This window comes from Pollicipes pollicipes, unplaced genomic scaffold, assembly GCF_011947565.3.
Source record: "Pollicipes pollicipes isolate AB1234 unplaced genomic scaffold, Ppol_2.1 Scaffold_7231;HRSCAF=8579_pilon_pilon_pilon, whole genome shotgun sequence".
Classification (NCBI taxonomy): Eukaryota; Metazoa; Arthropoda; class Thecostraca; order Pollicipedomorpha; family Pollicipedidae; genus Pollicipes; species Pollicipes pollicipes.
In genome coordinates this window covers 13,333,836-13,361,110 of record NW_023597034.1, presented here as the reverse complement: position 1 = coordinate 13,361,110, position 27,275 = coordinate 13,333,836, and the positions used below count along the sequence as shown (strand labels likewise).

The following is a 27,275-nucleotide window of genomic DNA, read 5'->3' as shown; positions in this document are numbered from 1 at the left end:
TGGTGCTCAGGTGCAGCGCGACAGAGACACATTTTGCGTTGGGAGCGGCGGGATTTTACTGGGGGCCTCCTGGGTAGAATGGGGCTCCTCACAGGGGGCCTCCTGAGCAGTGCCTCAAAAGGTGGAGGGCACTGGGGGGTACGTGTTTCCTCATATCATTCATTCATTATTACATGAATTAACATCCGTATAAATGAATGCCGACAATAAAAATAAGGACTTTCTGATTGAGGTACGGGTATTCTCGACCCAGAAATACAGCTATCTATCTGGTCTGGCCTCGTCTGGTGTAGCTTACGAGCTCCGGGCGGGCGTGCCGTGCACCAAGGTCTCTGACATTGCTAGCCTGCCTGGTCCCGGCGCTAGCACCAAGACGACGCATCGAGATGACACGTAAGACGACACACTGTTGCCAGGCCAGAGACCCCGCATTTGGCAGCGTGCTGCGTGTGGCTAGAAGTTCGTGGATTTGGGGGAGGACTTGGATGATATTGTCCGGCTGTAGAACATCGTAATGTTCGTATATATTTATGACCATAGTGCGGTTCCACGGCTGCAGCGATGGTAGCGAAATGTGCAATGCTTAAAAATCATATTTACGATATGTGATACAGGCCGTTTTGTGGACATGCATGCATGCATCTAGCGCGCAGAGCTCTGACCTTTCATCTGCTGTTACCGTGCTTCAATAAGGTATCGAAAACGCTAAAAAAAAACACACATCTAGGGCACATATGGCATCCATTTGCTTTAAATTACTCTATATCAGGGCTGAATGTTTGATTCAAGTCTGTGGGTTACAAGCTACACGATAAAAACGAAGATGCAACGATGATAAAACGCGTCAAGAAAATGAGAAAGACCTCCAAAGTGAAACAAAACCCTCTTTTCATCTCGGTCAAGTTGAGATGTGAGCGCAGCACGGCTCCGGGAGGTCATAACGGTCGGTGGCAGGTGGTTCCAGGACGAGGCCGCAAGATATGAAAACGCCCTACGCGACATGGATGGCCGAAAAGGGGACGGCTCCAAAACGCCAGCCACCGCCGACCTCGTGAAGCGCTCATTCACAGCGGTTTTAGGGGTAAACAGCGACCGAACCGCCACCGGGCACGATCGGGCACGGGGGTTATTTAGGGCCCTGGAGACGCCAGCCAAAGTGGATGCGGCGCGTAACAAGGTGACTGCTTCCGCGCCAGCACAGCGGCCTTACGACCGGTGAAATACGATCTCGACCCCGCGCCCCCGAGACCATTGCGGCCGCGGAACCCACGATTTGTTTTCACCCGGCCGAGATAGCAGGCGGTAGCCCCGCCCCAGACTGAGAAGCAGTACATAAAATGGGTGAAAACATGGGCCTGTATGACGAGTTTGCTGGCTTCGGGTATGAGATGATGATGAATTTTGTACACAAAAAACAGCTGTTCAATGCATTAGCGAACGTTATTCACATATAAGACAGTAGTAACAGCCTTATTCCTCAGAGAAAAACCAGGAGAATGGAGAAGTAGCTGGGTTGATATTTCGGCAACGTGCCTTTATCGAAATAATAGCAGAAGCTTCTGCTATTACGAAGTGAATGGCCAAATTTAGATGACCAAGACTAATCGCTGCATCTTCGCTTTATTAGAAACTTCTGCTATATCTTCTGCTATTGTTTCGATAAAGGCATGTTGCCGTAATATCAGTCCGACTACATCTCAATTCTGTTGGTTTTTCTCCGAGAAATAAGGCTAATACTACTGTTTTATCTATGTAAAAAACAGGATTGAGTTGCACTTTTTGACTAATTCGGACATGTGCTCCTCCTAGGAAGGAGTAAGATCGGTGGCCACTCCCAGCATCTTCACGGATGGCGAGGGGTTAATATTAACTGGAGGTGTTATGATAGAAGGATGAGGTTTTTTGGTGGCCTGGGGCGTGCCGACTAGGAGAAGGGTGATCTTGACAGGGTTTACCTTCAGGGAACTGGAAGTGAAGTAGGATTGGAGGGCGGGGATGGTTTCCTCCTGATTGGATTTTAGGGTGGATAAGTGGTCGGGGTGGGCGGAGCTAAGGAGTTGGGTATCGTCGGCGTACGAAACCAGACGTCCGTGACGCAGGTACGATGGAAGGTCGCTCGTGAAGATTCTGAAGATGACTGGGCCCAACAGGGACCTCTGAAAGACACCGTGGGACAAGGGAAGAGATAGTGCGCCACCCTCATCACCACCTGCCGCCGTCCATCAAGGTAACTTTTGAACCATCGAGGATCGGTGCCGTACCACTGCAGCTTGGTCAGGAGGACGCCGTGGCCAGCGCTGTCGGAAGTTCGACTTAAGTCTATAGAGGACACGGCAGCGACATGTCCAGAGTCGATCTGGACGATCTCGAAGAGGCTGTGGGCCTGAGTGTAACCCGACAACCGCTGACAGACAACCTTCTCACATATTTTTGGACGATACAGATGGAATTGATCAGACCTAAAACTGCTGGCAACGTCACGTGCGCCGGACTTGTGAATGGGAAGAGCTGAAGCTAGCTTCCACGTACAGGGAAAAACGCGGGTAGTAGTAGAAAAACTGACTTGATGAAACAAGTGGGTTCGTATGACAGCGAAGCTGTTATTTTTAGCGCAAGCAGCGGCACAACATGAATTCCAATAGCCCTTGATGGAGACGATGCACCCACAGCCTTCGAAACCTTGGGTGAGGTCACAGGGCGTAAAACTAGCTCGGCTGTGGTTACGCACGGTGGCCTCGGAGGGAGAAGTGGGACGCCGTGGCTGGTCGCCGCCAGCTCGGCTGCGATTTTTGGACCAACTAGGGCAAAGAGCCGGTCAAAACCGTCGGTCATGTCAGCGGGCATTACTTCCTTGGCGCCTAATCACTCCCCCCTCCTCCCACGAACGGGTCCAAGTCCAAACTCACGGAAAGTCCTCCAGAAACTATCCCGGTCAGTATTCGGTTGGATAACATACCGGCGCAAAGGAAGTCACGCTTGACCTGAGCACAGCAACCCTTAACCCGGTTCCGCAGATGCTAATATTATGTGCGGTCGGTCCCCGCACCGTATCTGCATCATGGCCAGTAAGCATGGTCGCGCTCCCACATCACACACAGCAGACTGGGACTGTCCTCAATCAAGAGGCAGCGTGGACGGTGGGGTGTCACAAAATGGCGTGTTGAGAAAGTAGAAGACATTTATAATTTCTGAGGCAACACCAGTCGTGAAAAGTTTAATGATACGTGCTGAAGTCACGATATGAATAAAAACGAATCACTTCAACCGAACAACCACTTTTTACAAACGCCAGCAAAGGCAACTCAAGTTTCAACAAACCAGGCGGGCAGGACCTAACATTGCATCAGAATGCGTCATCCCTAGTCAACGTCAAACTATCGCTCGCATTTATTGCGCCACCAGCAGAACGCAATAACATTTACACAACGCTCAGTCAGCCTTGAGCAAACAGCAGAATACGGCCTTCGCTTTCCCGACTATCAAAAACCAGCGGCATCCAGCTGGATCACTTCCTCGGTGCGCGCTAGCCTGACGTCGAAAGGCACTTGTGTCGACACGATTACCGTGAACAAGATGGCGGCGACGCAGCTATCTGGCGCGGCGGCGGGTGGGCTGGGCGGCGCGGGTGCCACGATAGGCACCGCGGCTTGACACGGGGGCCGACTGAGCGTTGGGGCCGGCTCAAGTGACGTCGTTGCCACGGCCGCAGCTGCGGCAACAGGTGGGACTGTCAGGGTCGTCGAGCCCGGCCGCCGCCTGCTGTGTGGAGCTCCGAACGTCGGTACACCAGCTCGATACACCAGATCGATATGGCACCGGTGCGGGCGCAACGTGCACCTCTGCACACTGAGCAAGCAGCGTGCGCTGACTGTGCCACGTGGAGGCGTGATAAAGGCGAGTCCCGCGGGATGGTCGCTCTTCTTATAATAGGCTCCCGCTGTGGTCGTTGCAAGCAGCAGCTTGAAGTGCTTGGCCTGGGCTCGTACTGTCGGCTGACACAGTCAGCCCAGCGTGAAGCGCTGACGACGCGTACAATTTCGAGAATGAAATCATCACCAGTGACTGTAGCCGATGGAAAACTCTTATGTTCTTAAAAGCCGACTTATGTTCCAGCTCACTGTGAGTAACGAGCGACTACTGGTCCAAGGGCAGCCGAGCAGCGAGCAGCCGCCTGGTCTCTGCCAGCCTGAACTGAACGCCCACGGACGCACGGCCACGAAGAGCAACGCTGTTTTCGGGAGCGCGGGCATTTTTCCGTTTGTGGCTGTCGCGCCAGTTTTAAGGGCTGAGCTGCGGAAAGATAGTAATTTGTAGCATTGATCCCACCAGTCGGCGGCCAGACATGGGGGGATTGAGGCATGTGCTGGTGGATTATGATGGCTCACGGCGGCCGCCGCCGCCAAGCCCGCGGCGAAAACTCAGATGAGAAATGGCGCACGCTATTGATTGGCTGCCGGGCCGGGGCGAGACACGAGGGGGGGGAGGGGTCACAGGTCGGGGCGGAACACGAGGTGGGGAGGGGACCACAGGTCAGGACCAGGACCGCACAACCGAGACACGCACGTGGCCGAAGGGCGATGACTCAGGGGTGGTATTGAGACCGAGGTCCGGCCTCTCACCCAACACAACAGAACGTGGCATGAGCACTCCTACGTGCGCGTTTGAGGCGCCATCACGAACAGTCTCGCGTCATTTATGCGTTATCGCCCGCGTGTAAGTCGAGGCGTGGCCGTGGATGCGGCCGTTCGTTTTGCAAGATACATAGGTATTCATATATGCTTTCATAAGATGTTATGTGATATCCCCCATGCCATAGCGGACACGCAAGCTCTTGCGTTTTTCAAGAGCTTGATTTATTCCAATTTGCTTTTGGCGCAGACGCGTGACAGCTCACGCCTGTTTAAAAAGGCGGTGGCGTAGGAGGCTATGCGATGCGGGAATGAAAGTTAGTTTTACGAAAAAGACGTCAGCTTTGCTGGTTGCACTTCACACTTGAGTACAATGGATGCAGCCGCCAGAGACATGCGAGCGCGAATCTGGGTACAGCTGGGTAATAAACATGGCAAATGTGTAACATAAGGTGACCCAATGCAAGCAAGTTCTTCACGGGCACGGGCTTCACGGGCAAGTTCTTTAATTTCACCGACGCCATTTCCGTGTTATGTGTTCCAAGCTTGCCCACACCGAGTCACACAATCGTTGCGTGTAGTGCAAACGCAGTTACACAATATTCAACCGCAAAGTGCCAACCCCAAAAATGGGTGAAAATCAGCTTTGTAGGCACCATTCTTCGACACATGATGGAATCCGTCCAAAATTAAAGCGATGCCTCCCGCAACATTCAGTGATTTTTACGTTATTGAGAAGTGTCGGTGATTTTCCGCACAAATAATGTTCAGCTCCTTTTGTATGCGTGTTTAATGACGAACCCAAATCCCGCAGTCAGACAGCGTTTAATGATGAAAAATACGTGGAAAGCACCGAACTGATTTTTCCGCGCAAGGCACAGGCGCAAGCTTATCTCGATCGTGTCAAATTTGCTATCATGTGCGCAAATCGTTTTTACCCCCACCCCCCCTTGACCACCACGCGCCGCTACTATGGCCATCAACAAAATGGCTGCGGCTGACATACAACGGAACTGATACATTTCTGCCCACGTGTTGGTATCAGTATGCCTGTTTTTTTTTCACTGAGTGCGGCGTAGGTTTGTGGCCCCCATTACGGTGCTATCCAGGCGCAATGCGTCACCTACAGCCACTGTTTTAATTGAGATAAAAACTAAAAAGGCTGAGGCCTAAACCACTATGAACTGCGCTACGGAAACTACACAGGCCTGCTGCTTATTGTGATCTACAGATTCTTATGTTTCACAATGCGTTGCTCAAAATGACAAAATCGTAAGCTAGCATAATTTTGCGAATCTAGTCACATTGAAATTGCCGAGTATGAACGGATCCACAGCCAAGATCAAGGCTACAGAAACAATGAAACACACGGTCAATATGTCTTGATCTGCTCAGAGATTCCCTTTTTTCAGCAATGCATCTGCCAACTGTCACATGAACGCGGTTTCATTGTACCTTCACCAGCGAAGTTTACATGAATGCTGCACTAATTCAACACAATGTTCAAAGCTATCGGCACTGGTCAACTAAAACACCTGACCTGATCGGCTTACATTTTTGCATCATCTAGTACCAACTGACGAGTGTCACATCTGTTGGCACCCTTCTCGCCCCGCATGGCAAAAAAAAAAACTCCTACTGACATGGCATATTTAAATCCAGGACAATTGTTCATACACTAATTTACCAGGTCAACTTTTTCAGACTGGAACTGGAAAGCTCTAATCAGTTTGTTTAAAACCGAAATCACATCAGAAATTGCATGACCGTGGCAAATATATGGTATATTCAAAGATGGTGAACATCTTAGGGCATGTTTTATCATGGAATGGTGCTGCTACAGCTAGTTGCATCGGCATTGAGTTTTCAAAAACACTCATCATACTTTTAAACAAGTTGTTTACACCTTCCTGACAATCGGCTCAGAAAACTTTCCCAAGACGAACCCATCGAGAACGGCTACACTCTTGGACTGCCTTGGAACCTCTCCCGTGCTCTCTGCAAAGTCTTCAATACCGGAGCTCCCCATGCGCGGGTTAGCGCCAGCAGCCGAGACTGCCGCCTGTGACAGCCGGACTGCAGTCGGGTTAGCGCCAGCAGCCGAGACTGCAGCCCGTGACAGCCGGACTGCAGTCGGGTTAGCGCCAGCAGCCGAGACTGCAGCCTGTGACAGCCGGACTGCAGTCGGGTTAGCGCCAGCAGCCGAGACTGCCGCCTGTGACAGCAGGACTGCGGTCAGTGGGAGGGGACGCCTCCTCATGAGAGCATCACCAGTGGCAGCGGGCTAGCTGCGGCGCCAGACACCGAGACTGCCGCCTGTGACAGCAGGACCGCGGTCAGTGGGAGGGGACGCCTCCTTCATTGCGAGCATCACCAGGTGGCAGCGGGCTAGCTGCGGCGCCAGACACCGAGACTGCCGCCTGTGACAGCAGGACCGCGGTCAGTGGGAGGGGACGCCTCCTCATGAGAGCATCACCAGTGGCAGCGGGCTAGCTGCGGCGCCAGACAAAATCCCACCCCGAGTGCCAGGGCTCTGCCTCAATGGAACGGATCAAGCAGGGCTTTGGCGGCGGCGAGGCGTGCCGCGTTCCGGGGCTAACGCGCTGCCGCGGCGCTAGGTAGGACGGGCACACAGGAGCGATCCCAGCAGCGGGGCAGGCTCAACCGAGCGCGCGGCGCACTGTGCTCAGCTGGCCCTGGCAGCGAACCAGCAGACTCCGCGGCAGCGTGATGCGCTGGTCCTCACGCCTCACCGATCAATAGCTCCTGCAATGATAATACAATTGCAGTCGTCTTGAGCTTTTGAGCGTAACAGGCCATGACTTGCTACATGTTCTATCATTTAGCATGCGAAAGTTGGATCCATTCACGGCAGGCATTCGTAAGCGCCCGTCGGATGCATCAGTGGAGCGCATCTGGGTCGTGGAGCGACGCAGCGGGCGTAAGCCATCGGCTTTTTAAAGGAACCGACGCGTTCGTGCGACACACAGTCGCACATGGAGCGCCGAGTTTGCAAAGAACATGCTAGCGCTCGGGGGCCATGGCGCAACCTGGATTTGAACCCGGGTTCCTTTATGGGTACCCAAAGTTTCTGACCGCTCAGCCACTACGCCCTTAGGTCAATGATTCAATGTGACGGATGCTCGAGGCGATTGGCGCAAAATGGGTCCAGGCCTTTCAAAACCTGATCGACAGTTCAAAAGTCGCAGACGGAATCAACGCAAAATCAGTGCATATTATCTGTGCATCAAATATACAGGCGAACGCGATCTATTGTTCCACTGGGCGCACACGCCATGCGTTGCGCATACTACGTAAGCGTCAAAAGGAAGATGGCCAGATCGAAATTAAGCTGTTCAGACACGTATCTAGACAAGGGAGTGCGTGATAAAAATGAAAGCGAAAAGTCGGCAAACTATCGACTAGGAAATATCGGCGCAGGAAACATCGGCACATAAAGAATGAATACGGAGTATGAGTGTGCGTAACATTGACTCTATAATGACTCATTTATTGATGCATTTCTTTCTTTTCATTTCTTAAATCATTTACTCACTGATTTCATTTGTTTCAGGCTGTACGTCGACAAATATGAACAAAAAATGGCGGTGATGCGTTCACTAAAATGTTGTAATGTCTAATAGCGTATCTTTGGCACCTCTCTCAGCATACGGATCACAACAAAATGGAAGTGGTTCAACACACCGAATTCAACATTGATGGGCACAGTTGGTCTCAAACTGTGTGCATGTTAATTTATGCATCAAGGAACGGTAGCCACCTACGATCAGTCACACCAGTCCCCTGGGCAGAATGCAGGCCTCTATGGGCTTTACTAGGTCTCTATCGGTGCCTAGTAACCGATAAAAGCCCATGAAGGATTTTATTGGTGATCAGGTTTCTATGAGCTGAATGACAGGTTTTTATTACCTGCATGCCAGGTTTTTGCATTCGGTACCCCAGAAATTGTGCCGTATTTACTATTCGGTAGCACGCGCCCGGGTGGCCGGTTGGATACCCTCCGCTCGGATGAGGAAGAGGGCAATTTGACCCCTCTGAGATCTCAGGAACTAAGAGAGCTAGAGACATCAAATTCATAGGGAATATTGAGCTGTACGTGAACTCACTTCGGTCAAAGTTTGAGGTTCCTAGGTTATGACCTTCCGGTCAAATAAGGTCAAACAATGTAAAATTCTAGGTTGGTCTCCAAAAGGACCCTAGAACCTAGATAACTGTTCTAACCAAAACGTCTCACGTTTATTTAAATCCGCAATCTTGTGTTAACTTTTGAAGGCCATGGTGACGCAAATCATACAATGCTTCTTTGAGTTTTGCATTTGAATAAACGACAAGGATTACGCTAGGCAGAATGTTCCTAAAAAAGGTTGACCTGGGTTATTTTATGTCAATGACTTATTCTGACCTTAGAGAGGTCCATGGAAGGTTAAAATGCGGTTCCTGTTATCAATAGATTCAAAATGAGCACCAGAAACTACCCCATACATCGAGCCGTAGAGATAAAAAATATGTTGGTTTTGACCTTGGTCTGGCCTTCATGCCTGACCCTAGGTCAATGCAACATTTTAATTCAATCGCTGTGTTGTCTAAGAAGGCATCTCAGACATGTATGGCTTCGTCTTATGCTCCGTTATTGGATCAGATTGGACGATTCCCTAGAAATTGCCTTCGCTGAAACTATGGCCTGGCTTTGACCTGCCAAAGGTCAGTGACCTTACGAAAAACATTCATATTTTTATGTCAGACGATTCACTATGTAACTGTCTACAGGTCTGCAGCTATGAAAAATTTGGCGCGGCTGCGCTGCGGCGTTTGGAAATCATTCTGGAAATACTTTAGGGGGTCAATTTGATTCCCACCCGAGCGGGTGTAAAAGGAAATATTCCACATTTGAAGATATTGAAGCATCATATATGATGGAATACGCTCACTTATAACCATTGGTACGCTTTTAAGTGGCAAAAATGAAAAATAATAGCTCTTTGCAACATAATATCTCTAATATAGTGATTATATATATATATATATATATATATATATATATATATAGCCCTAATTGCACAAAAATGCAACACAATAGCTCTATACAGCATAAAAGCTTTTTAAGTGCATATGCCTCTCAATACGTCATTGCACGCTTGCGTCATCGTGTCTTGCACAAAATTAATTGCGGGCCATTTGACACCCGTTGCATCTGGAAGTCGTGCTTGTGAATGTCAGATATGAACGACTTAACGAGTATATTTTTCTTGCCTTGATCGCCGCATGGTCAGTGGAATAGCAAGAGTTGAATAGCGTTGTTATGGTGTCATGGATGCTTGAGTGACCTAAAAACAGTCTGCACATCTTCACGGGCATGTAGCTAAATATCTGGAGGGGTTTAGGTCTTAAAAAGGGCAGGGTTGTGAACTGCACCGAATGATCTCCAAGATGGCTATTAGAATCCAAACCCCTATATAAATGTGAAATACTCCCTTTAGGCATTGATTTCCAATGATAAGCGAAAAATATATCCAGCCGTCCAACAATCCTCTAAGCCCCTAAGCCAGCGATCAGTGCGACTGGCGTTGCCGGGTGGTTGGGAGGGCCCGCACCACCCATCGTCCTCAGGGCTTTGCGACGCACTCAGCTGCTGAGGCTCAGTGGTGTCGCCTGCCACTCACCCTGATAGGAGGAACTGGTACCTCAGGGAATGGTACCTCGCACCTCTGGTTTACTAGATGCGTAGCTTAGCCACTTCACTACAACGTTCGAAGACTTTAACATTAAGTCCATGACTCTTACGACAAAGCAGTCGTCTGAAATAACATATGGACCTCTCATAATGTCTGGAATATCGATTTATGCGATCCAGCATCATTCATATCCAAAACATCAATGTGTAGTCCAGTGCATACTTATTTGCACCTCAATACAATTTCTATGTCATTTGATATATGTTCACATGGTGTGCCTGTCCTAAGCACTGATCGCATAAGCAAATCATCGCACACAACTAAGTGAATCAACCAATACCTAACGAAGAATAACGAAGGCTTAGTATCCAACTCTCATAGACATACTATGCCTCTTACTGAGGCACGGTACGCCGCACGGAGAGACTGGGAACAGCGCACACAGAGGTCCGGCATGACGTGCGTGGAAATTCAGTAAGGCGCGCATGGAGACCTAATATTCCGCCCAGGGACCTGGTTCAGTGGAAGACAGGTGGGCGCTGGCCATTGGTTCGCATGTTTGTAGTGCTGTTTTTTTTTATCAGGTACCACACCAAGCGAAAACAGCTGTGACATTTGCTAACTCCTACTGTAGCGTAGCAGTTACGCCAGATCGCCTTGCTTCGTTTTTACCCGAGTCAGCGGGAAAACACTTTGACGACACTCGCCGCGTATTGCACAGCCGCGATCGACGTTCGCACGGCTTTGACTAATATTAATTATATCTGCACAATCTAGGGAGCTCAATGTTTGTCAGTCTGTTGTGATCAGCATGCCGAAAAGGCGTTTATCATACGTGGTCGGATATCGCAATACTTTATTGACCATATCTATCCTCTTTTTTTGTTTTGTTTTGCTAAGACATGTCGACGTCCGTGCCCCAAACAACTGGAATCAAAGGTGTGCGGTGTCGACGTTTTGTTGCAGATGTCGTGCACGGACGACATTTGATGTGTCGATATTTTACAGAGCCGGTATTTCGGGCGTCAATATTTTGCGTGTCCACATTTCGCGAGTCCATGTTTCACGGCCGATATTTTTTATGTCCATATCTCGCGTGTCGACATTTCACCCCGACTCCCCGGATTGACCCCTAAACACATCGCCAGCAATGCTATCCTTTGCTCCAGGCCAGGCACATGCCTGCCTAGTGCCCGCCGTATCTAGTTCTGCTGGAGCGATCAGTCAACCGTGGATCAGGTGGGCTTATTTCAGGGCGAGACTCGCTTCACCCGAAGCGCCAGGTGCACATTCACGGGAAAACGGACGCCGCGACCGTCACCATGGCAACAGCACAAAGCGTCGCAACAGCTGTTCGTTCATATTGAGCGCAGGCGGCGTCACATCAGTCTGGTAGTGCGGAAACATCAGCCATTTCAGAGAAAGGTGAGTGAAATTGCATAGTTGAGCAGATGAGAGCATCATCTTTCGGCTGATGCTAGTTGCCCCGTAACAAATACTGTCGTTCCTTTCACTTTTACAGGGCATACTCAGCTGTGCAATAATCTGGACATGCCGTTTATAACCGTAGACATCTATAATCTAAACGAAGGGAATCTTATATCCATCTGTACAGTTCGCTGTGCAATTTTAAATGCTCGTGGCCGCGGTGGAGATTTTAACTATGGAACAACTTTATGACTCTATCACCCATAACCTCCGTGGCTGGCCTCACACAACAGAACTCGTGATAAAGCTTACGGCTGCACTGTATTCACCGTTTTACCCTTGCGTTTTTCCTACCCAATTCGTTCAGCATAATGCTTGTGCGCTCTCGGCATATCTATGATGCCACTCATGTTCGCCCTCGAGAAAACAACGGCGAAAGGGCGAAGGAGGAGTATGCTGTCGGTACCATACCAAAGGTTTTACAGTCATGGGTGCGATTCGAGGTGACCTTACCTGGACTCCCTGGTCCAGCTGACTTCTTTTCTGTGGCACAAGTGCAGCAAGACACGATTAAGGGATAAGTTCCGGCACGTTAACATGAGCAACATCAGATGCAGGTAAAGAAAACGTAATCGCGTCATGGTCTGTGAATTGGATAGGAAAGCGCAAAAGTTGAAGGATGAATACAATGCAGCCACCAGCCTTATCACGGGTGCGGTTCAAGTAGACTACATAAGCTTCCGTAAGAACATATTATAAAGCTTAAGATACTGACGACTGCTTCAGCCAAAGTCAGGTAATGCTGGGGCGGGTTCTTAGCCATCGTAGAAAGAGAAACAGTTACACCGTGGCGTTATGTCACGTCATATGCTCGAACTGCCCGATTCATCCTGGTATAAGTTGGTAAGAATGTCCTTGCTTAAACAGCGTCTCACGTCAACAACGTGAGCATGACACCTGTGTTTTAGCCATGAACGACGCCCATTGTTCTTGGCTATATGCGAACGGAGGCGCCGTGAAAGGCATAAAGTGTTTCTAGATGTGTGGGAAAAGTGCATCTGCTGTTGAATTACTTCTCGGTGCAATACTTACCATACAACTGATCGTTTGTATGGTTATGCAGGGGAGCGTTTCAAGCCCTGGTACTGATAATACTAACAGAGCAAGCTGCAGCACTCTCACTCACCTACCGTCTTGTCCTCAGATATGAGATCTGCGTGGTAAGACCTTACATTAAAGGCATGGAAAATATTCAAGAGATTTTGGAGGAGATCGGCTGGGATTCCAGCTTTAGAATTCCAATCGCCAACGAGGAATGCAAGAAACTTGAAGAGGAATTTATGAAAAAGCAGCAGACCGTGATCGCAATGAAAGCGGACATCGCAGATCAGAATAGCAAGTCTTCGTTCATAGAAACTCATCTGCAGAACGTGCTTGATGAGTTTAACCAGAACCAAAGTCTCATGGATGCTCGGACGAAAGAGATCGAGTCTGAAAACCATCTACGAAGCCTCGCTGAAAGGGAATCTGGTCGACTGAAACAGGATATCAAAAGTATGACAAATCTAATGCATGACGCTAAAAAAAGGCGCATCATCCTTGAGGGCGATGTGGTCAAGTTGCAAGAGTCTGTCGATTCGCTGAAAAAGGAAATGACTTTTGATAGGGAGGCTCTCGAGGCTTGGCTAAGGCAAATGTCCGAAAGAGATGACGATATAATGGCATTGGAACATTATGCTAGACTCGACGAAGGCATGATCAAGGACCTGAACCTGAAGCTAGAGCGACTGAATGACGAAGAGCGCAACAGTTCCAAAAAACTTAAACACGCCACCACGGACCTGATGTCTGTGAAGGTGGAACTAGATAAGCTCGGCGAAGATTACCGACGCTCCCACGCCGAACGACAGACCCTGCTGAACCAGTGGGAGCAGACGCTCCAACAGATCCAAAAGAGAGAGCGGGACATTGATAAGGTTACTGAGCAGCTCGAACACCTTCAGGCCACCATGAACAAGAGACAGGTGGCGCTAGAAGAGCAGAAACGCTTCCTTAACGCAGAGGATAACAACAACCACGAGCTAGAGCTTCAGACATCACAGTTAGAGCGTGACTGTGGCAAAATTAGGGAACAGTACCAGCGAACAGAGCAAGAGCAGGCAGAGTTCAATCGAGAACTCGAGGCACTAAAGACAAACGTAAGCAGAGTGTCCATGATGCTGGAGCGAGCACGTGTCACTGTACATCAGCTGAAAAATCAGTTTGGTGACAAGAACCGTGCTTATATTAAACTAAAAATGGAGAAGGACAATGTTGACAAGGCTTTGCATGAGGCGCGTGAAATGGCAATGAGCGCGGAAGAAAGAGCTCAAAGGCTAGCCCGACTTTTGGAAGAAGAAGAAAACAAGCAAAAACTAATGGACAAGGAGCTAATGCGTCTTAAAGATCTTCAGTTTAGGAAAAGTAATGACCTGATAAAATACCAGGCCGACGAGACAGCTAAAAATGCAGAAATACAAGGGTGCCTTGCCGCTAGACGCAATATGATGTCTAAAATACGAAAGATGGACGCAGAGGTAATGAAGCAGCAGGAAATAATATACGGCCAGGAACTTTTAGCGCAGCATTTGCAAAAACGAATAGAGCGCATGTCAGGAACAAGGCGGGACACGGAAAGGATTCGTCTAGAAGACCGCATCAAAGAGCTGAAGGAGGATCTCGAAAAAAGAAATCAAGCAAAGAAGTTCCTCGACGAACAGGTGAAGCGCACTCAGGAAGCCCAACGTGAAGTACAGCGAGACTTGCAGAACAACAGGACCCTCACCGACCAGTTTGACTCCAAGGAGTCGGAGCTGAAGTTGCATAATGAGTGCTCGCTGAAAGAATTGAAGCGCGTGGTAGACAGGAAGCAGACAGCCATGGTAGACGACAACATGCTGCGGCTGACCATTAAGCAGTTGCGCCGTTCCCTGCACGCGCAGGTCGAGCAGGTGTTCTCACTGGACCAGCAACGACTTGATATGGATACCGCCATGAAGGAGCGTCGGCAGGAGATATTGGCTCAGAAGGACCTGCTAAAGGCTGAGCTGCGCGCCTTGGACGAGGAGATTCACAAACTGGGTCGTGACCTGACTGACAGAGCGTCGAAGCTGGACAAGATGAAGAAGAGGTACGAGGTTCTTCTTTGCTCCATGGGACCCGTGGAAGAAGGAACGGATGCCTCTGATTCTCATATATTATACGTAATCAAGGCTGCACAGGAAAAAGAAGAGGTACGTGGTTCGGCAGTTATGGTTCCCATTACACTGACCGTTGATCTTCAGTTTTTGATGAGCATGAACTGTCCTGCTGATCTAGGTTGCCTGCTTAATTACTGAAAGCATAGTCGCGATATTTACTGAGTTTTGCGCTTTCAAGCATACTTTGAGCACTTCACCATGCATTCATGTATCGAGTGCAACAATTCAGTGCACAACATAAGTCAAGCCTTCTCAGATACTCAGCACGCTTGTTACAAATATACAACGGCATTAGATATCATCTAAGAAACGCATTCATAGCGTTTCATGGGAGTGCTCCACATTTGCATGGGGTTTTGAACTGAAGTAACCATCTTGAAGATCGTACGGTGCAATAAACAGTCCTGCCCTTCTTAAAACCCAAACCCGTCTAAATTTTTAGCTACACGCCCGCGAGGATGTGCGGACTGTTTCGTGCCGACTATTTCGAGGTAGCCCAGGTATACATGACGTCATAATGACGTCATTCATATCCTACCATTTCATTGGACGTGAGGTGATCGGGGCCAAGAAAAGTAAAATTGTTTAATCGTTCATATTTGGGTTTCAGGAGCACGATTTCCAGATATAACGAGCGTCAATTGGTTCTCAATCATTGTTTTGCAGTGTACAATGATGGAATCAAACAATGAGGTATTGAGGAGTATATTTACTACAGAGAGAAATTGTGCTGTCTACAGCAGGCTTTTCACTTAAAAGCATTCCAGTAGCTATAAGTGAATTTATTTCACCATATGTGATGGTTGCTTCATTATCTTCAAATGTGGATCACCTCCATTAAGCTTGTTGCGTTTCATCACAGCTCTTTGCAACGAGAACTGAGAGTGTTAAGTTCACATTCCAATTCTCATGTTTTTGGGCGATACGAATGAAACTGGTTGTCATGTGCTGTTCATAAAAGGCACCCTTGCCCATCTGGCTGAGCTATTTTCTCTTCTCGTTCATAACTGGATCATAGAAATGGCCTATGCCACTTTTTCCAGGTTCAGCGTGAGGGAGACGAGCTGGACGCAAAAATAAAGCGGACGGAGGCCGAGCTCGTGGCGCTGGAGAATACCTGTCAAGTGTTGAAGCTGAATAACGAGAGCTATCGTAGAAACCTGTCGAGTCCCCTGGAAACTCAAGAAGAGCAAGAGAGTGCCGCCTATATGCAGCAGCTTCTTCAGCAGACCGAGTCGCAGGTTAAGGAACGTCGCCTGCAGCTGCTAGGCCTCCAGGAGAAGGTCCAGGCAATGCAGACCGAGCTGGATGAACTCACCGAACAGAAAGAGGCACTGGACCGACAGAAAGAGGAGCTTGAGCGGCAAATGGCTCTCAGAAAGAAAGAGCTGAAGGAGCAGGAAGCCAAGCTAGATCGGGCCTCCAGGTTCAACAACCACGTCATAAAGCAGCTGCGTAAGAAGACTGGCCATATTCAGGCGACCCGGGAGGAGCAGGATATCGAGTTGAGGGTGCGGCGGGAGGAGGTCAGGCTTGCCGTCCGCAGCCTTTGTGACCTAACCGAACTGGAGCCGGACACCAAGCACCTAATAGTGACGTCGCTGGAGGAGAGCGGCTGCAGTCTGCCGCAGAGTCGCGCCTCCTCGGCGCAGTCATCGCAGCGCTCCTGCTCGCGGGACGACTTGCAGAGCTGCCTGTCCATGGAGTCCTTCTGTTCAGACTCTAGTGGTGGAACGCCGGCTTCGCAGCGCTCGCTGCTCAAGTTCCCCAGCCAGTCTAGCCTGAGCAGCCAGGGTAGCGGCAGCGAGGTCAGTGCAGTGGCCAGCCAGGCCGGCAGTCGGTCCGGTTCGCGGATGAGCATGCGCAGTGGCCCGCCGACCGACAAGCCTTCCAGCCACACCAGCGCGTCGACCAGCAAGCGGGATATACGGAGCGTGGTGTCGGGCAGCCGGGCGGCCAGCCAGCAGAGCAGTCAGCTCAGTGTGGTTAACATCGGCTTCTCAGGCTCCAGCAACACACCCGACGGCTCCCCCACCCCCTCCTCCGGCCCCAGCTCTGCCCTGGGCTCCAGGAAGTCTGTTGCCTCCAGCTCCAGCTCCTCGTCATACGGCAAGACCAAGAAGAAGAAGAAGTAGTGAGACGCAAGGCTCATAGTCCGGCAGCTGGGCGGGTGGAGTGCTCCTGACGATCGAGCCGATCGGCCGTTACGCCTGCGTTTGGCCATATGGCGGCAATGACGGCGCCAGCCGCCGCTGGAGATAGTGCCTCTAAACGCGGCCTGCGCGCCCATGCAGCATATCTGCCTACCGGGATCGGTGTGCCGGCCTCTAGTTGGCCGCAGCTGCTCAGCTAAGCACTGCACTGCGGTCGCTGGCTCGTCGAAAGCGCCACTCCGCATTGATTGAATAGCCTGATGCATATGGCAGATGCCGGCACGGGCTCCTGCCGCTTCATTTCCCGGCCGGTGAAAACTTCAACGGCACCAACCCCAGTCGTCACCATAAATCATCGTGGTCGGACACCCGGCAGTCCATGCAGAAATTCTATTTGTGAAATAAAGATGGATGGGGGCGTGGGCGCATTGGTCATTGATCAGAGACATGTGCCGTCGAGAGCCCAAGGATGGGACGAATATTTGGTGTCAAGCTCGCACTTGGAAGGGTGAGGTGGCCGGAATCGACGGCGATGTGCATGGGCTATGCTGAGATGCTGGATTTTGACGGTGTATGACGAATAAGACGACGGAGATGTTGGGTGGAGGAGTGAAAAGTGCCTTTTCTGTCACCGACACGAAATTTGAAGCCGCCTGAATCATGGGGTCAATTTTTTTAAAAAAACTTGCATTATATATATATATATATATATATATATATATATAAATAAATGTGATAAACCACATCAAGCAGACAAACTAAATGCAATGCGGCATTGCCATCAAACATTTTCGCGCCGGGGATTCATTTGCAGTTAAGTTCCACTTGCTGACCATCGAACACTCAATGAAGGTCGAGACTAACCTAACATAATTATCAGATGAAGGCATACTTAATATAACGAGCCTCAAGGCACGTAGCTTCCTATTCAGTTTGGGCGGGGGGGGGGGGGGGCGGGATTGTACCTTCTAACCAGGGATGCAGCTTCCTATTTTACCTATCACCTCTATCCATTATTTTTCACTTATCATCAGTTGGGGGCTCAGCCCCAAACTGACACTTTGAGAAACTTTACCCCTGCTGCCAGCTGTATAAAATCGCGTCAAGTCTGAGGAGAAAACGGTTGTAACGCATTTCGGAGGCAGGCTCAGCAATTTTTTCCTCCTGCACCTTCCCCCTCCCCCTTCGTCCCTCACCCATAGGCATTTTGCAAAACTGTATTCCTGTGGTCCTACATTTACCAATAACATGGTTGTAGAAGCACCTCGAACAATATCATTTGTGTTGCGTGACGTCATCGTACAGTCAGCTGAAAGCGTTGGCGGCCTTCATTATATTGGCATAATCATTGCCGGTGCAGAGCTCGCACTTGCTAACATGGTCCCAATTATTTAGAGCAAAACTCATAAAATTGGTATCAACGGATGCAAACGACATTTTTGGACACCTCTGACACCTTCAGTTAGCTTTATATGCAATATGACAATTAAAAACATTTTTTAACGCACGTCCACCTATCAGTGCGTTGAGTCTGAGGTGTAACGGGCAATATAAGAGGCCTATACAAGAAATGCTCGGCCTCTTGCCTCAAAGCCGCTGTTTCTCTCAGTAGGAGGAAGCCCCGGGTGACTCCTTGACACGTGTCGCTCCAACATCCTCCGTTTACCTCTGAAGCCACAGCTCAGGTATACACAAACAACAATCCTAGATCGGCAGGGCTTTTTAACACTGTTACCATAGAAACTGACGATTAGCTACGTCCTCCTAGCCCGTCAGCTTCTCACGACCTGAACGCAGCCAACAGCAGCCCACAGCCTCGCACTGAACTCGACGGATCACCGCGTGGCGAACACTCAGCCCATCTGTCTCAAATAACACGACGCTTTTAAACGCTGTGTAGCAAACTGATCAGGTGCGCCGCAAGATGCTGCAGCGAGACACGATTGCTATGACTGGTAATAAGCCTAGGTATTTGGTATTTTAAATTGTTTAGTATGTGAAGTGCATTTTGGTTAAAAAATCTGTGAAAAGCATTTATCTGAGGGTCGTTGGAAAACACTGTCGTAACTGATCTGCGGCGTCAGCACTGATATAGTATAGTTTTTGTATGCTTTTGGCACCTTCTAAAACTATCCTGATGAAAGCTTCGGTTTGGCAGTATTTTATGGCTCAACTTACTCATACAGCGGAACGTCAACGTTTCGACATGTGTTCACGCTGCAAGCGTTGGCGGGCAAAGACCTATGCTACAGAGCCTTGAGTTTCATCGAGCTGGGATAATCTGCTGTAATGTGGTCTTGTGTGTTGAAATTTGTTTTCATTTTCGCAATTTTTCACCAGGTGGTTCGCAAGATTGTCAGTTTTGTCACCGATCATGTCCGGTAAATCAGAAGCATTTTTCACCCCTGGGTGGATGGAGCGGAAAAGTTTGCGACTATCCTAAAACGGCAATATTTCCTATTTGAACGACCTTTTGAGCTGATAGAGCAGGTTTGTGGCCCAGAAACAAAAATATCCGCCAAGCGCAAGGCGTAGCCCAAACGCTTTAGATTCTGAACTTGAATACATGAAATCGATGGAATACACTGGCACCTGATCAGGAACCGTCATGTAACCAGGAATGACGCAACGATTACCAATATCCTGGCCAATTAGCCGGTCGGTGATCAGCTGAGTGTGACGCTATGCTCAACATGACGTAACAGGGTTGAATATCTATTTTCGGAAATTGGTGGTTTCCCCAGCACTGATGACAAGATACACAGAGACAGAGATCATGACAGTATGCTGTTCATGCTATTTCACCAGGTTTTGCTCTGTTCTCAAGTGTGGGGGATTGTCTTGAAGACTCACCCGATACCAAGAATTTGTTTTACAGCAGCACTCTAATATTTAAGCTCCATGACGCTTGACTTGTCCCAAACGTTTAAACTACATCACCTGCCTAAACATGAGACCCGGATGTCACCCAGAGGCGACTCCAGGAGTTCTATAAGGGAAGCATGTCAGAGCGAGTCATAGGTTCCTTAGGACGGCTGCGCTGTTAACAGCCCACAGCTCTTTGACTTTACCCGGCCGATGTTTGATAGAGGTGAGTTATAAGTCGCTCTATTGCGTAACATTTCATCACTCATTTGGATAATATACATATGATCTATCAGAGGTGGATCCAGCAGCAATGAGGGGAGGAGGTTTTGCATTTATGCTGTGCATAAGAGCTGCGCGGCTAATGGAGGCACGGTAATCTAAATCATAGAGGCCCCCCAACATTGCAGGTCACGTGTCGCATAGTGAAGCATGATATAATGCACAGTCAGAGGTAATATCAGGCAGTTATATTCGGAAGCTTTAACATGAATTTATTGTGCAGCCCAGCCCTCCGCCATCCCTGTGTATCGCCATAGGTTCACTTTTGCTAAGTGCCAAATGCGTGGCGCGGAAGAGACAAAATAATTTCACCAACCTTGACACGCGTCGCTGCGTGTTGTTTACTTTTGCTCAGTTCACGTGACTGATGTTTTGAGGGGGATTGAGGCAGTGGTTGTTGGACTTGGTTGTGATGTGTTCAAAGCTTTTGTGTATTACGCACGAAAGCTAAAGGGGTGTGTTGTGCACCATGCTGCTTGTGTGTACGGTAGCCGTATGTAAACCTGTTGGCAATGTTAAAGGCGCAGGTTTTCTATCTTAATGATTCTAGTGTAAGGTGGCATTGGGCCGCTAGTTACAGCGAGTTGTGAGTGCCTTGCCCGCTGTCTTGAGCTATGCTTGTGTGTGTATGTCTGTGTGTGTTGTGTTTCTATGGATTTGCAAAGACATGTATGAACCTGGTGGTACAAGATATATCATGCTATTATATTGTAAAGCTGATAATCTCTTCAATTAATCCTGACACTACTAAGATAACTAGCCTCTATTTTGGATTTTTGTTGAAAGCATTTGGAGGCATGCAACAATAGCCTGGCATTAATGACAGCTTGCAAACGTAATGCTGTGAACATTTGTTGAGTTGCAATCCTATCTGATTACATATAATGGCTGTTGGGGACCGAATCCCATGTCACATCAATTTTTAATAATCACATCACCTTCCGTAGGTGCGCAGGTACACATAAGCGGGCTTATGTGGTGAAGGAGAAATCATTTCCATGGGAGTGATCAGACATGGAACCTTTACAGCTGTTCCATCACATGTTTTGAAGTCCAGGCTCATTAACTTGTTGTATGAGCTCCAGTTATATCAAAGGTATCATAAAGGGTAGTTCTTCCCATGAAAGCTGATGAAAACTAGAGCACTCAACTTTTTTTTGCTTAGATCTGTCAGGGACCTGCAGTGAAATTGTCAGAGACAGGTGCCTAAGAGGGAGGCATGGAAAGAGGGGCGTCCGCGATCCTAACAGTGAGAATAACCGTCAGAAGACTGTTGCTGCGCACGAATATTGTGCATGGATATTGGACAAGCATCTAAGCCGCAAGCTACCAATAGTAAGAACTGTGCATGCTGCATAGAAATGGGATGATGTGACCAGGTCTTTTACCTATTCCCCATTGTTGTTGATGTTTAGAATAAGGACATTGTGTGGGTGCTCTTGGTATTGAGGAAATTGTGCTAGAGCGTGTTGTTCATGCATAAATGAAGGTGATCTGTGCACTTGGCAATGTCTAGTTGTTACAAAATAGTTTGCTTTTCTTTATTGCCGGCAAATTGAAACTTCTACCGCTTTGCAAGTTATGAAATTTGCATTTCAAACAACACATGAGCTGAGTGGTAGCTATTTCCACAGCAGGTTGACAATTAATCTCCCGAGCCTGCCCATGGCTATTGAATGCCTTGCAGAGGTCAGAGAAGGTTTTGGCAAACAGCAGCTTATGATCTCTTTAGGAACGAACGTGACCCGATCCAAGATTAAAAGTGATTTTATTGGGTTCCTGTGGGCTAGGCCATCCGGAAACATGTATGACGTGACTAGCCTACCGGGTGTCATGTTGACCCCGTATGACCTCATCTTGGCATCTTACCTACATTTTGAGCATGTACTGACCAGAAAAATTTTGGCTGATGTTTAAGCTGCATAACGCGAGCAAAATGGATATGAAAATATTTTGAGTCATGTGTCCCATGAATGCACCAAATTGTCATGCTAACCTATGGAATGACCTTGACCTGACCCCATCGCGGCATCAATATGTTCGTAACACAGCATCTACACTTAGCCAGAGAGCATATACTTTTTGAAGAAATGAAATGCACCAATTGACCCAGCCCCCGCAAACATGTAGCCATACATCTCTGAGATGCTTTCTTAGGCATCACAAATATTGAATGAGCAAATTACGTTGACTTAAGGTCAGGTATGAAGGTCAGACTAAAGTCAAAACCAGCCTGATTTATTACCCTAGGGCTTGCTGTGTAGGATAGTTTTTAGTGCTCACTTCGAATTCATCGACAGCAGGAACCGCAATATACATCTTCCATTGACGTTTTCGTGGTCAGAACAGGTCATTGACCTAAGATGACCCGGTTTGACATTTTGTTTAGGAACATACTGCCAAGCATAATGTTTGTCGCTTATTCAAATGCAAACTCAGAGCAGTCTTGTATAATTTTAGTCACCATGACCTTGATAAGGTCAAACAAGGTCACTGACCTCAAATGGGCGCATGACCTTTTGCTTAGAAACAGTTGCCTAGGTTCTGGGGCACTGGAGACCAACCTGGAATTCGACCTTGTTTGACCTGAAGGTCATGACCTAGGAACCTCAAACTTTGATCTCACTGAGTTCACGTACAGGTCAACACACCCTGTACATTTTGTGTCTCTAGTTTTCTTAGTTCCCGAGATCTCAGGGAGGGCCAAATCGGCCCCCAACCGAGCGAATGGTATCTAGCTGGGCACCTGGACGCGTGTTAATAGACCTTGGAGCTCATATTATGGCCTGTTCGGAGAAGACATAGTCTTGTTCTTATTAACCAAAAATATGTAACGGCTTCAAGCCTTAGAACCTTTTCAAAAAGCCAAGCAAACGGCGGTAGGCATGCATCCGCCATTAACCATTACGTGCCGAGTGCATTTGTGACGTCATCAGTCGAAACAGCGGAATTTGGCCAGGCGGTTATACCTTCTGTTCTAGGGCCTTGGTGCAACCGTCGAGCAATGTGGTTGGCTTTCTCCTTTCTGGCCACCACGAATATGCACATTGGCAATGGGGGCCAAATTAAATTCCTTAAAAAGGACGTCGCGTATTGAGTGGAAGTCTTGAATGATAACTCACCTGTTCCCTCGTCTATCTATCTATCTATCTATCTATCTCTATCTATCTATCTATCTATCTATCTATCTATCTATCTATCTATCTTTCTATCTATCTATCTATCTATCTATCTATCTATCGTCTATCTATCTATCTCTACATTCACCACCGACAAACGTAACTTACTGAAGTGTTCCTAGAAGCTCACTGACGTGTTCCTCTCTTCGTCCCTACGCTGCACAACTTTATATCGCCGCTTTATCATCGAAAAACTTTGGTTATAACGAAACACGATGCTTATTCGTCAAGTGATGATTTCACGTCTTCACAAATGTACGCCGGTAAAACTGCGCGGAAAACGCGTCTCACCGTCTTCACGGGGAGAGAGAGCAGAACCTTTTGTAATAGTCATGTTGGTTTATAAGGATGCCGTCCCTCCGTTCCTGCATTCCTTTCCTTGAATGACATGCTGGACCAGGTGCCCGGCGACTACCCCCCTGGCCCGGCCCGTGCCAGCGGTGCTATAACCTGAGTGACCGGAACAGTAAGCAGCGCGTCTGCGGCCTAGTCCGTGACCCGCTCTCCGTGCGTCGGCGCGGGCACCGAGCAAAGCGCGGCGTGGCCGGTAACGGTTCAGCAATGTGGCTGACATTGTGGACCATGCTACTGGACCATGCACAGAATGCGCTGGACTCGCATCAGTACCTGTCCTGGTGACACCATACACGTGACGCTTGGCTCGCGCGTCTCGCCGTGCTCATCGTGCAGCCGACGAAAGGTGAGCTCATTTTGTGATCTAATGAGTCTTCCTACTTTGCTTTCCCGCAATCAAGATAAATTTCTCAGGAACACACCCCATGTATATTCAAGTCTAAATTGCACTGACGTGAAATCCACGAAGGTCTCCTCGCGATGGTCGGGCAAGGTGCGGAGTGAGCGTCATACCCCAGCCTTCAACAATCTAACGAATGCCAGCAGCGGCTGAAGTAACACTGATAAGCATTATCAGCACGTGATCGGCTTTCAAGCTGCCGATGACATGACTGTCGCTGTCAGAAAGGCCAGCTTGTACGAATGAAGTACAAGCGAGAATCTGACACCAACAGCGACCAACTCTTGTCAGCTCCTGGAGACATTCATCCGTGTCTGTTGACTTAATCTTCTAATATGTACGCATCGGAGAGGATTAGATTAAGCAATCCTGCGGGTGTGTTTGTCCCCGTGACCCACGACGAGGGCATGACCTTGCTCCGGATCACCAGAGCAGTTCTCTGTCCACCGACCCTGAGCAATCTAGACAAAACTGCGGTTAACTGCTGGTCCGCGGCGGGAATGCTGCCAGCGGGTGCATGGTCAACGCTGTCCAGCGAGGGCGGCGAAAAATGCGCATATCATCACGAGCGATCCCACACAACACGCGATTTTTACCTGATCTATGAGCAAAATATGCATGTTAGGCTTTTGTCCTGAAAACGGGCACTGGCCGCTTAAAACGGCCACATCGCTGTGTGGCAAGCCCCCGATTGGCAGACCCCGGCGTGGTGACGCATTTCGGTTTGCGACCGCATCGTGCCCTCAAACGAGTATATGCTGATATGGCACGTCGTGCCTCGCCGCATTGCCGCGAGCTGATTGCTCAACACGATCACGATCTGATGCGGTGAGATCGCTTTCCCGCGAAGGTGCCATTGCTTACAGCTATCTTACGACTAATTCTGTCTAAAGCAAAGAACATGTCTAAGATCTGGGTTTACTTTGTGACTGGACTGCTTGATGGTCATGAAAAATGACCAATGTCATTCCAGCGATGCCGCTTTTTAACCCGAGTTATGACTTTTGATGCGTCAGGATTCTCAAGGATGCAGTGCATCGGACCCTTCTTTCTGTCAAATCCGGCTCACCGAATCCTATCTCTTGCTTCCTCCCATCGCTGCATTTGCCAGCGCTTCTCGCTCTCCGAATATGCCTCGCGTCGACCATATCAATGGCGTTCACTCTACACTCGTAAGGATGCTGGAATGCACTAACGGCGCCATGCCAAGTACTGAAGCTGCTCTGTCATTCAAGTTGTATCTTCTGTGCTCGGGAGCAAAACCAGCTGAAGCCATTTTGTTCTGGTTGCAAGCATCTTGCTGTGCTCACTTCCTAAGCTTGAATTCAGTCTTCTTGCCTGTGTCAATGTCAGATGATGTTCATTTATATTCACATTTTCGCACGCATATTTGTTTCGACCATTCTCAGCAGGAAACAGCTTAGGCGGTCCCAGATCTGGCCTCTAACGGTTTTCATTTTCTTTCCTTCGTTTTCACCACTCCACACGAGATATCAGTTTTCAAGCCTGCCCTTTATCTTCCATAAATTGTCACTTCGCTGGGTGAATGTTGTTTTCTGTGGTCGGAGGGCCCGCTCTTGTTTGCGGATGACACGTGCTATTATCAAGCAATGTTCCAAGTCGAGACATCCTTCCGTATGTTTTGCGCCTCATTCATTATCCATCGCATGTTTCCTTTTGTAAGGATTCTGTGGGTTTTAGTATTCCAACAGCGGTCAATCCCTTTTCGCAACAAAAGTACGTAGTTCTCTCCGCGTCTCTGTCGCGTTTATCACGGGCAAGTTAGCAAGTGGCATTGCTCGGACATCATCCGACAACTGGACTATCAGCTCAGCAGGCATGTATTGTGTGAACGGTGCGGAAAGGTGGGTGCAGTAGCTTAGTTACACATAATAGGTTGGGGGGGGGGGGGGGGGGGCAGCTGAGCATGACGAATGACTGCCTATTCAGCAGGTGTCAGACTTCGGCCGTCACGCTTATGCGTGGCATCATTAGATGATGCAAAGACCAACGCTATTTTGCGTGGTTCTTATAAAAAGCCTGGACTCAACAGTAAATAGAAGCAGGCAGAGTTTAGGATGTCATGACTGAAAGGTATGTCGGAAAAACGTTTGGTTTTCGGACACACGCGGTTACTCTGGAACCATTTCAACCGATATCGCTACCCCTTGCTGGTAGAATGCTCCAGCGGTATTGCCATCCAGACACGGTTCTAGGCATGTGGCTATTTTAGAAGCCCCTAACAGAAGTGCGATGAACAGCACGTTACGACCTGTACTTGTTGGGTGCACGAACATACTCACGGGCCGTGTATGACGTAGGTCATGGTGACCGAATCTTCTTGTCAGGTGCACCAGCATACTCACGGGCCGTGTACGACGTAGGTCATGGTGACCGAGTCTCCTCGTTGGGTGCACCAGCATACTCACGGGCAGTGTATGACGTAGGTCACGGTGACCGAGTTTCCTTGTGGGGTGCGCCAGCATATTCACGGGCAGTGTATGACGTAGGTCATGGTGACCGAGTCTCCTCGTCGGGTGCACAAACATACTCACGGGCCGTGTATGACGTAGATCATGGTAACCGAGTCTCCTTATCGGGTGCACCAGCATACTCACGGGCAGTGTATGACGTAGGTCATGGTGACCGAGTCTCCTTGCTGAAAATACTGCACGGACACGGGGGGTCGCGTCATGCCCGCATCGCTCCGCGACCGGCCGCCTGTTGCCGGCGCGTGCTCTGCACTAGCCCAGCATGTCGCGACCGGTCGCACCTGTCAAAAGCCCGTCACCCCTCGCTGACTCAGCAGAAACACCGCGACCTTCCGTCGGCTGGCGACCTCCGACCGGCGCGTCGGCCACTGCGCTGCCTGCGGCACTGAGCCGGCCCCGGCGGCAAAATGGCCGGGCCTGTAACAGGCGTCAGGCGGGCTGGCGCCGCTTGTGTCCACACGTGAAGGTTCACAAGTGGCGTCCCACACACAGCCGTTGTGCGGCGTTGCGCATGTCTCGGAAATGGGACATGGGCAAGAGCGTGTCGGAGAGCCGAATGTAC

The 27,275-nt window shown here is 49.1% G+C and overlaps 2 protein-coding genes across 2 annotated transcripts in view; one reads left to right on the top strand and one right to left on the bottom strand.

Annotated features, from left to right (window-relative positions):
* The window catches only part of LOC119109107 (uncharacterized), a 45,320-nt gene extending 18,350 nt beyond the window's left edge, over positions 1 to 26,970 (bottom strand). The window contains exon 1 of the mRNA XM_037232657.1: positions 26,840 to 26,970. The gene's annotated coding sequence lies outside the window, so the exon portion shown is untranslated. The remainder of the gene's footprint in view (positions 1 to 26,839) is intronic.
* Ccdc39 (Coiled-coil domain containing protein 39) lies at positions 11,694 to 17,642 on the top strand. The gene is made up of 3 exons (XM_037232654.1): positions 11,694 to 11,746; positions 12,954 to 15,021; positions 16,032 to 17,642. Exons 2-3 carry the CDS (start codon positions 12,991 to 12,993, stop codon positions 17,121 to 17,123), a joined length of 3,123 nt encoding a protein of 1,040 aa, XP_037088549.1. The 5' UTR covers positions 11,694 to 11,746; positions 12,954 to 12,990; the 3' UTR covers positions 17,124 to 17,642.
* Positions 26,971 to 27,275: the final 305 nt, after the last annotated feature.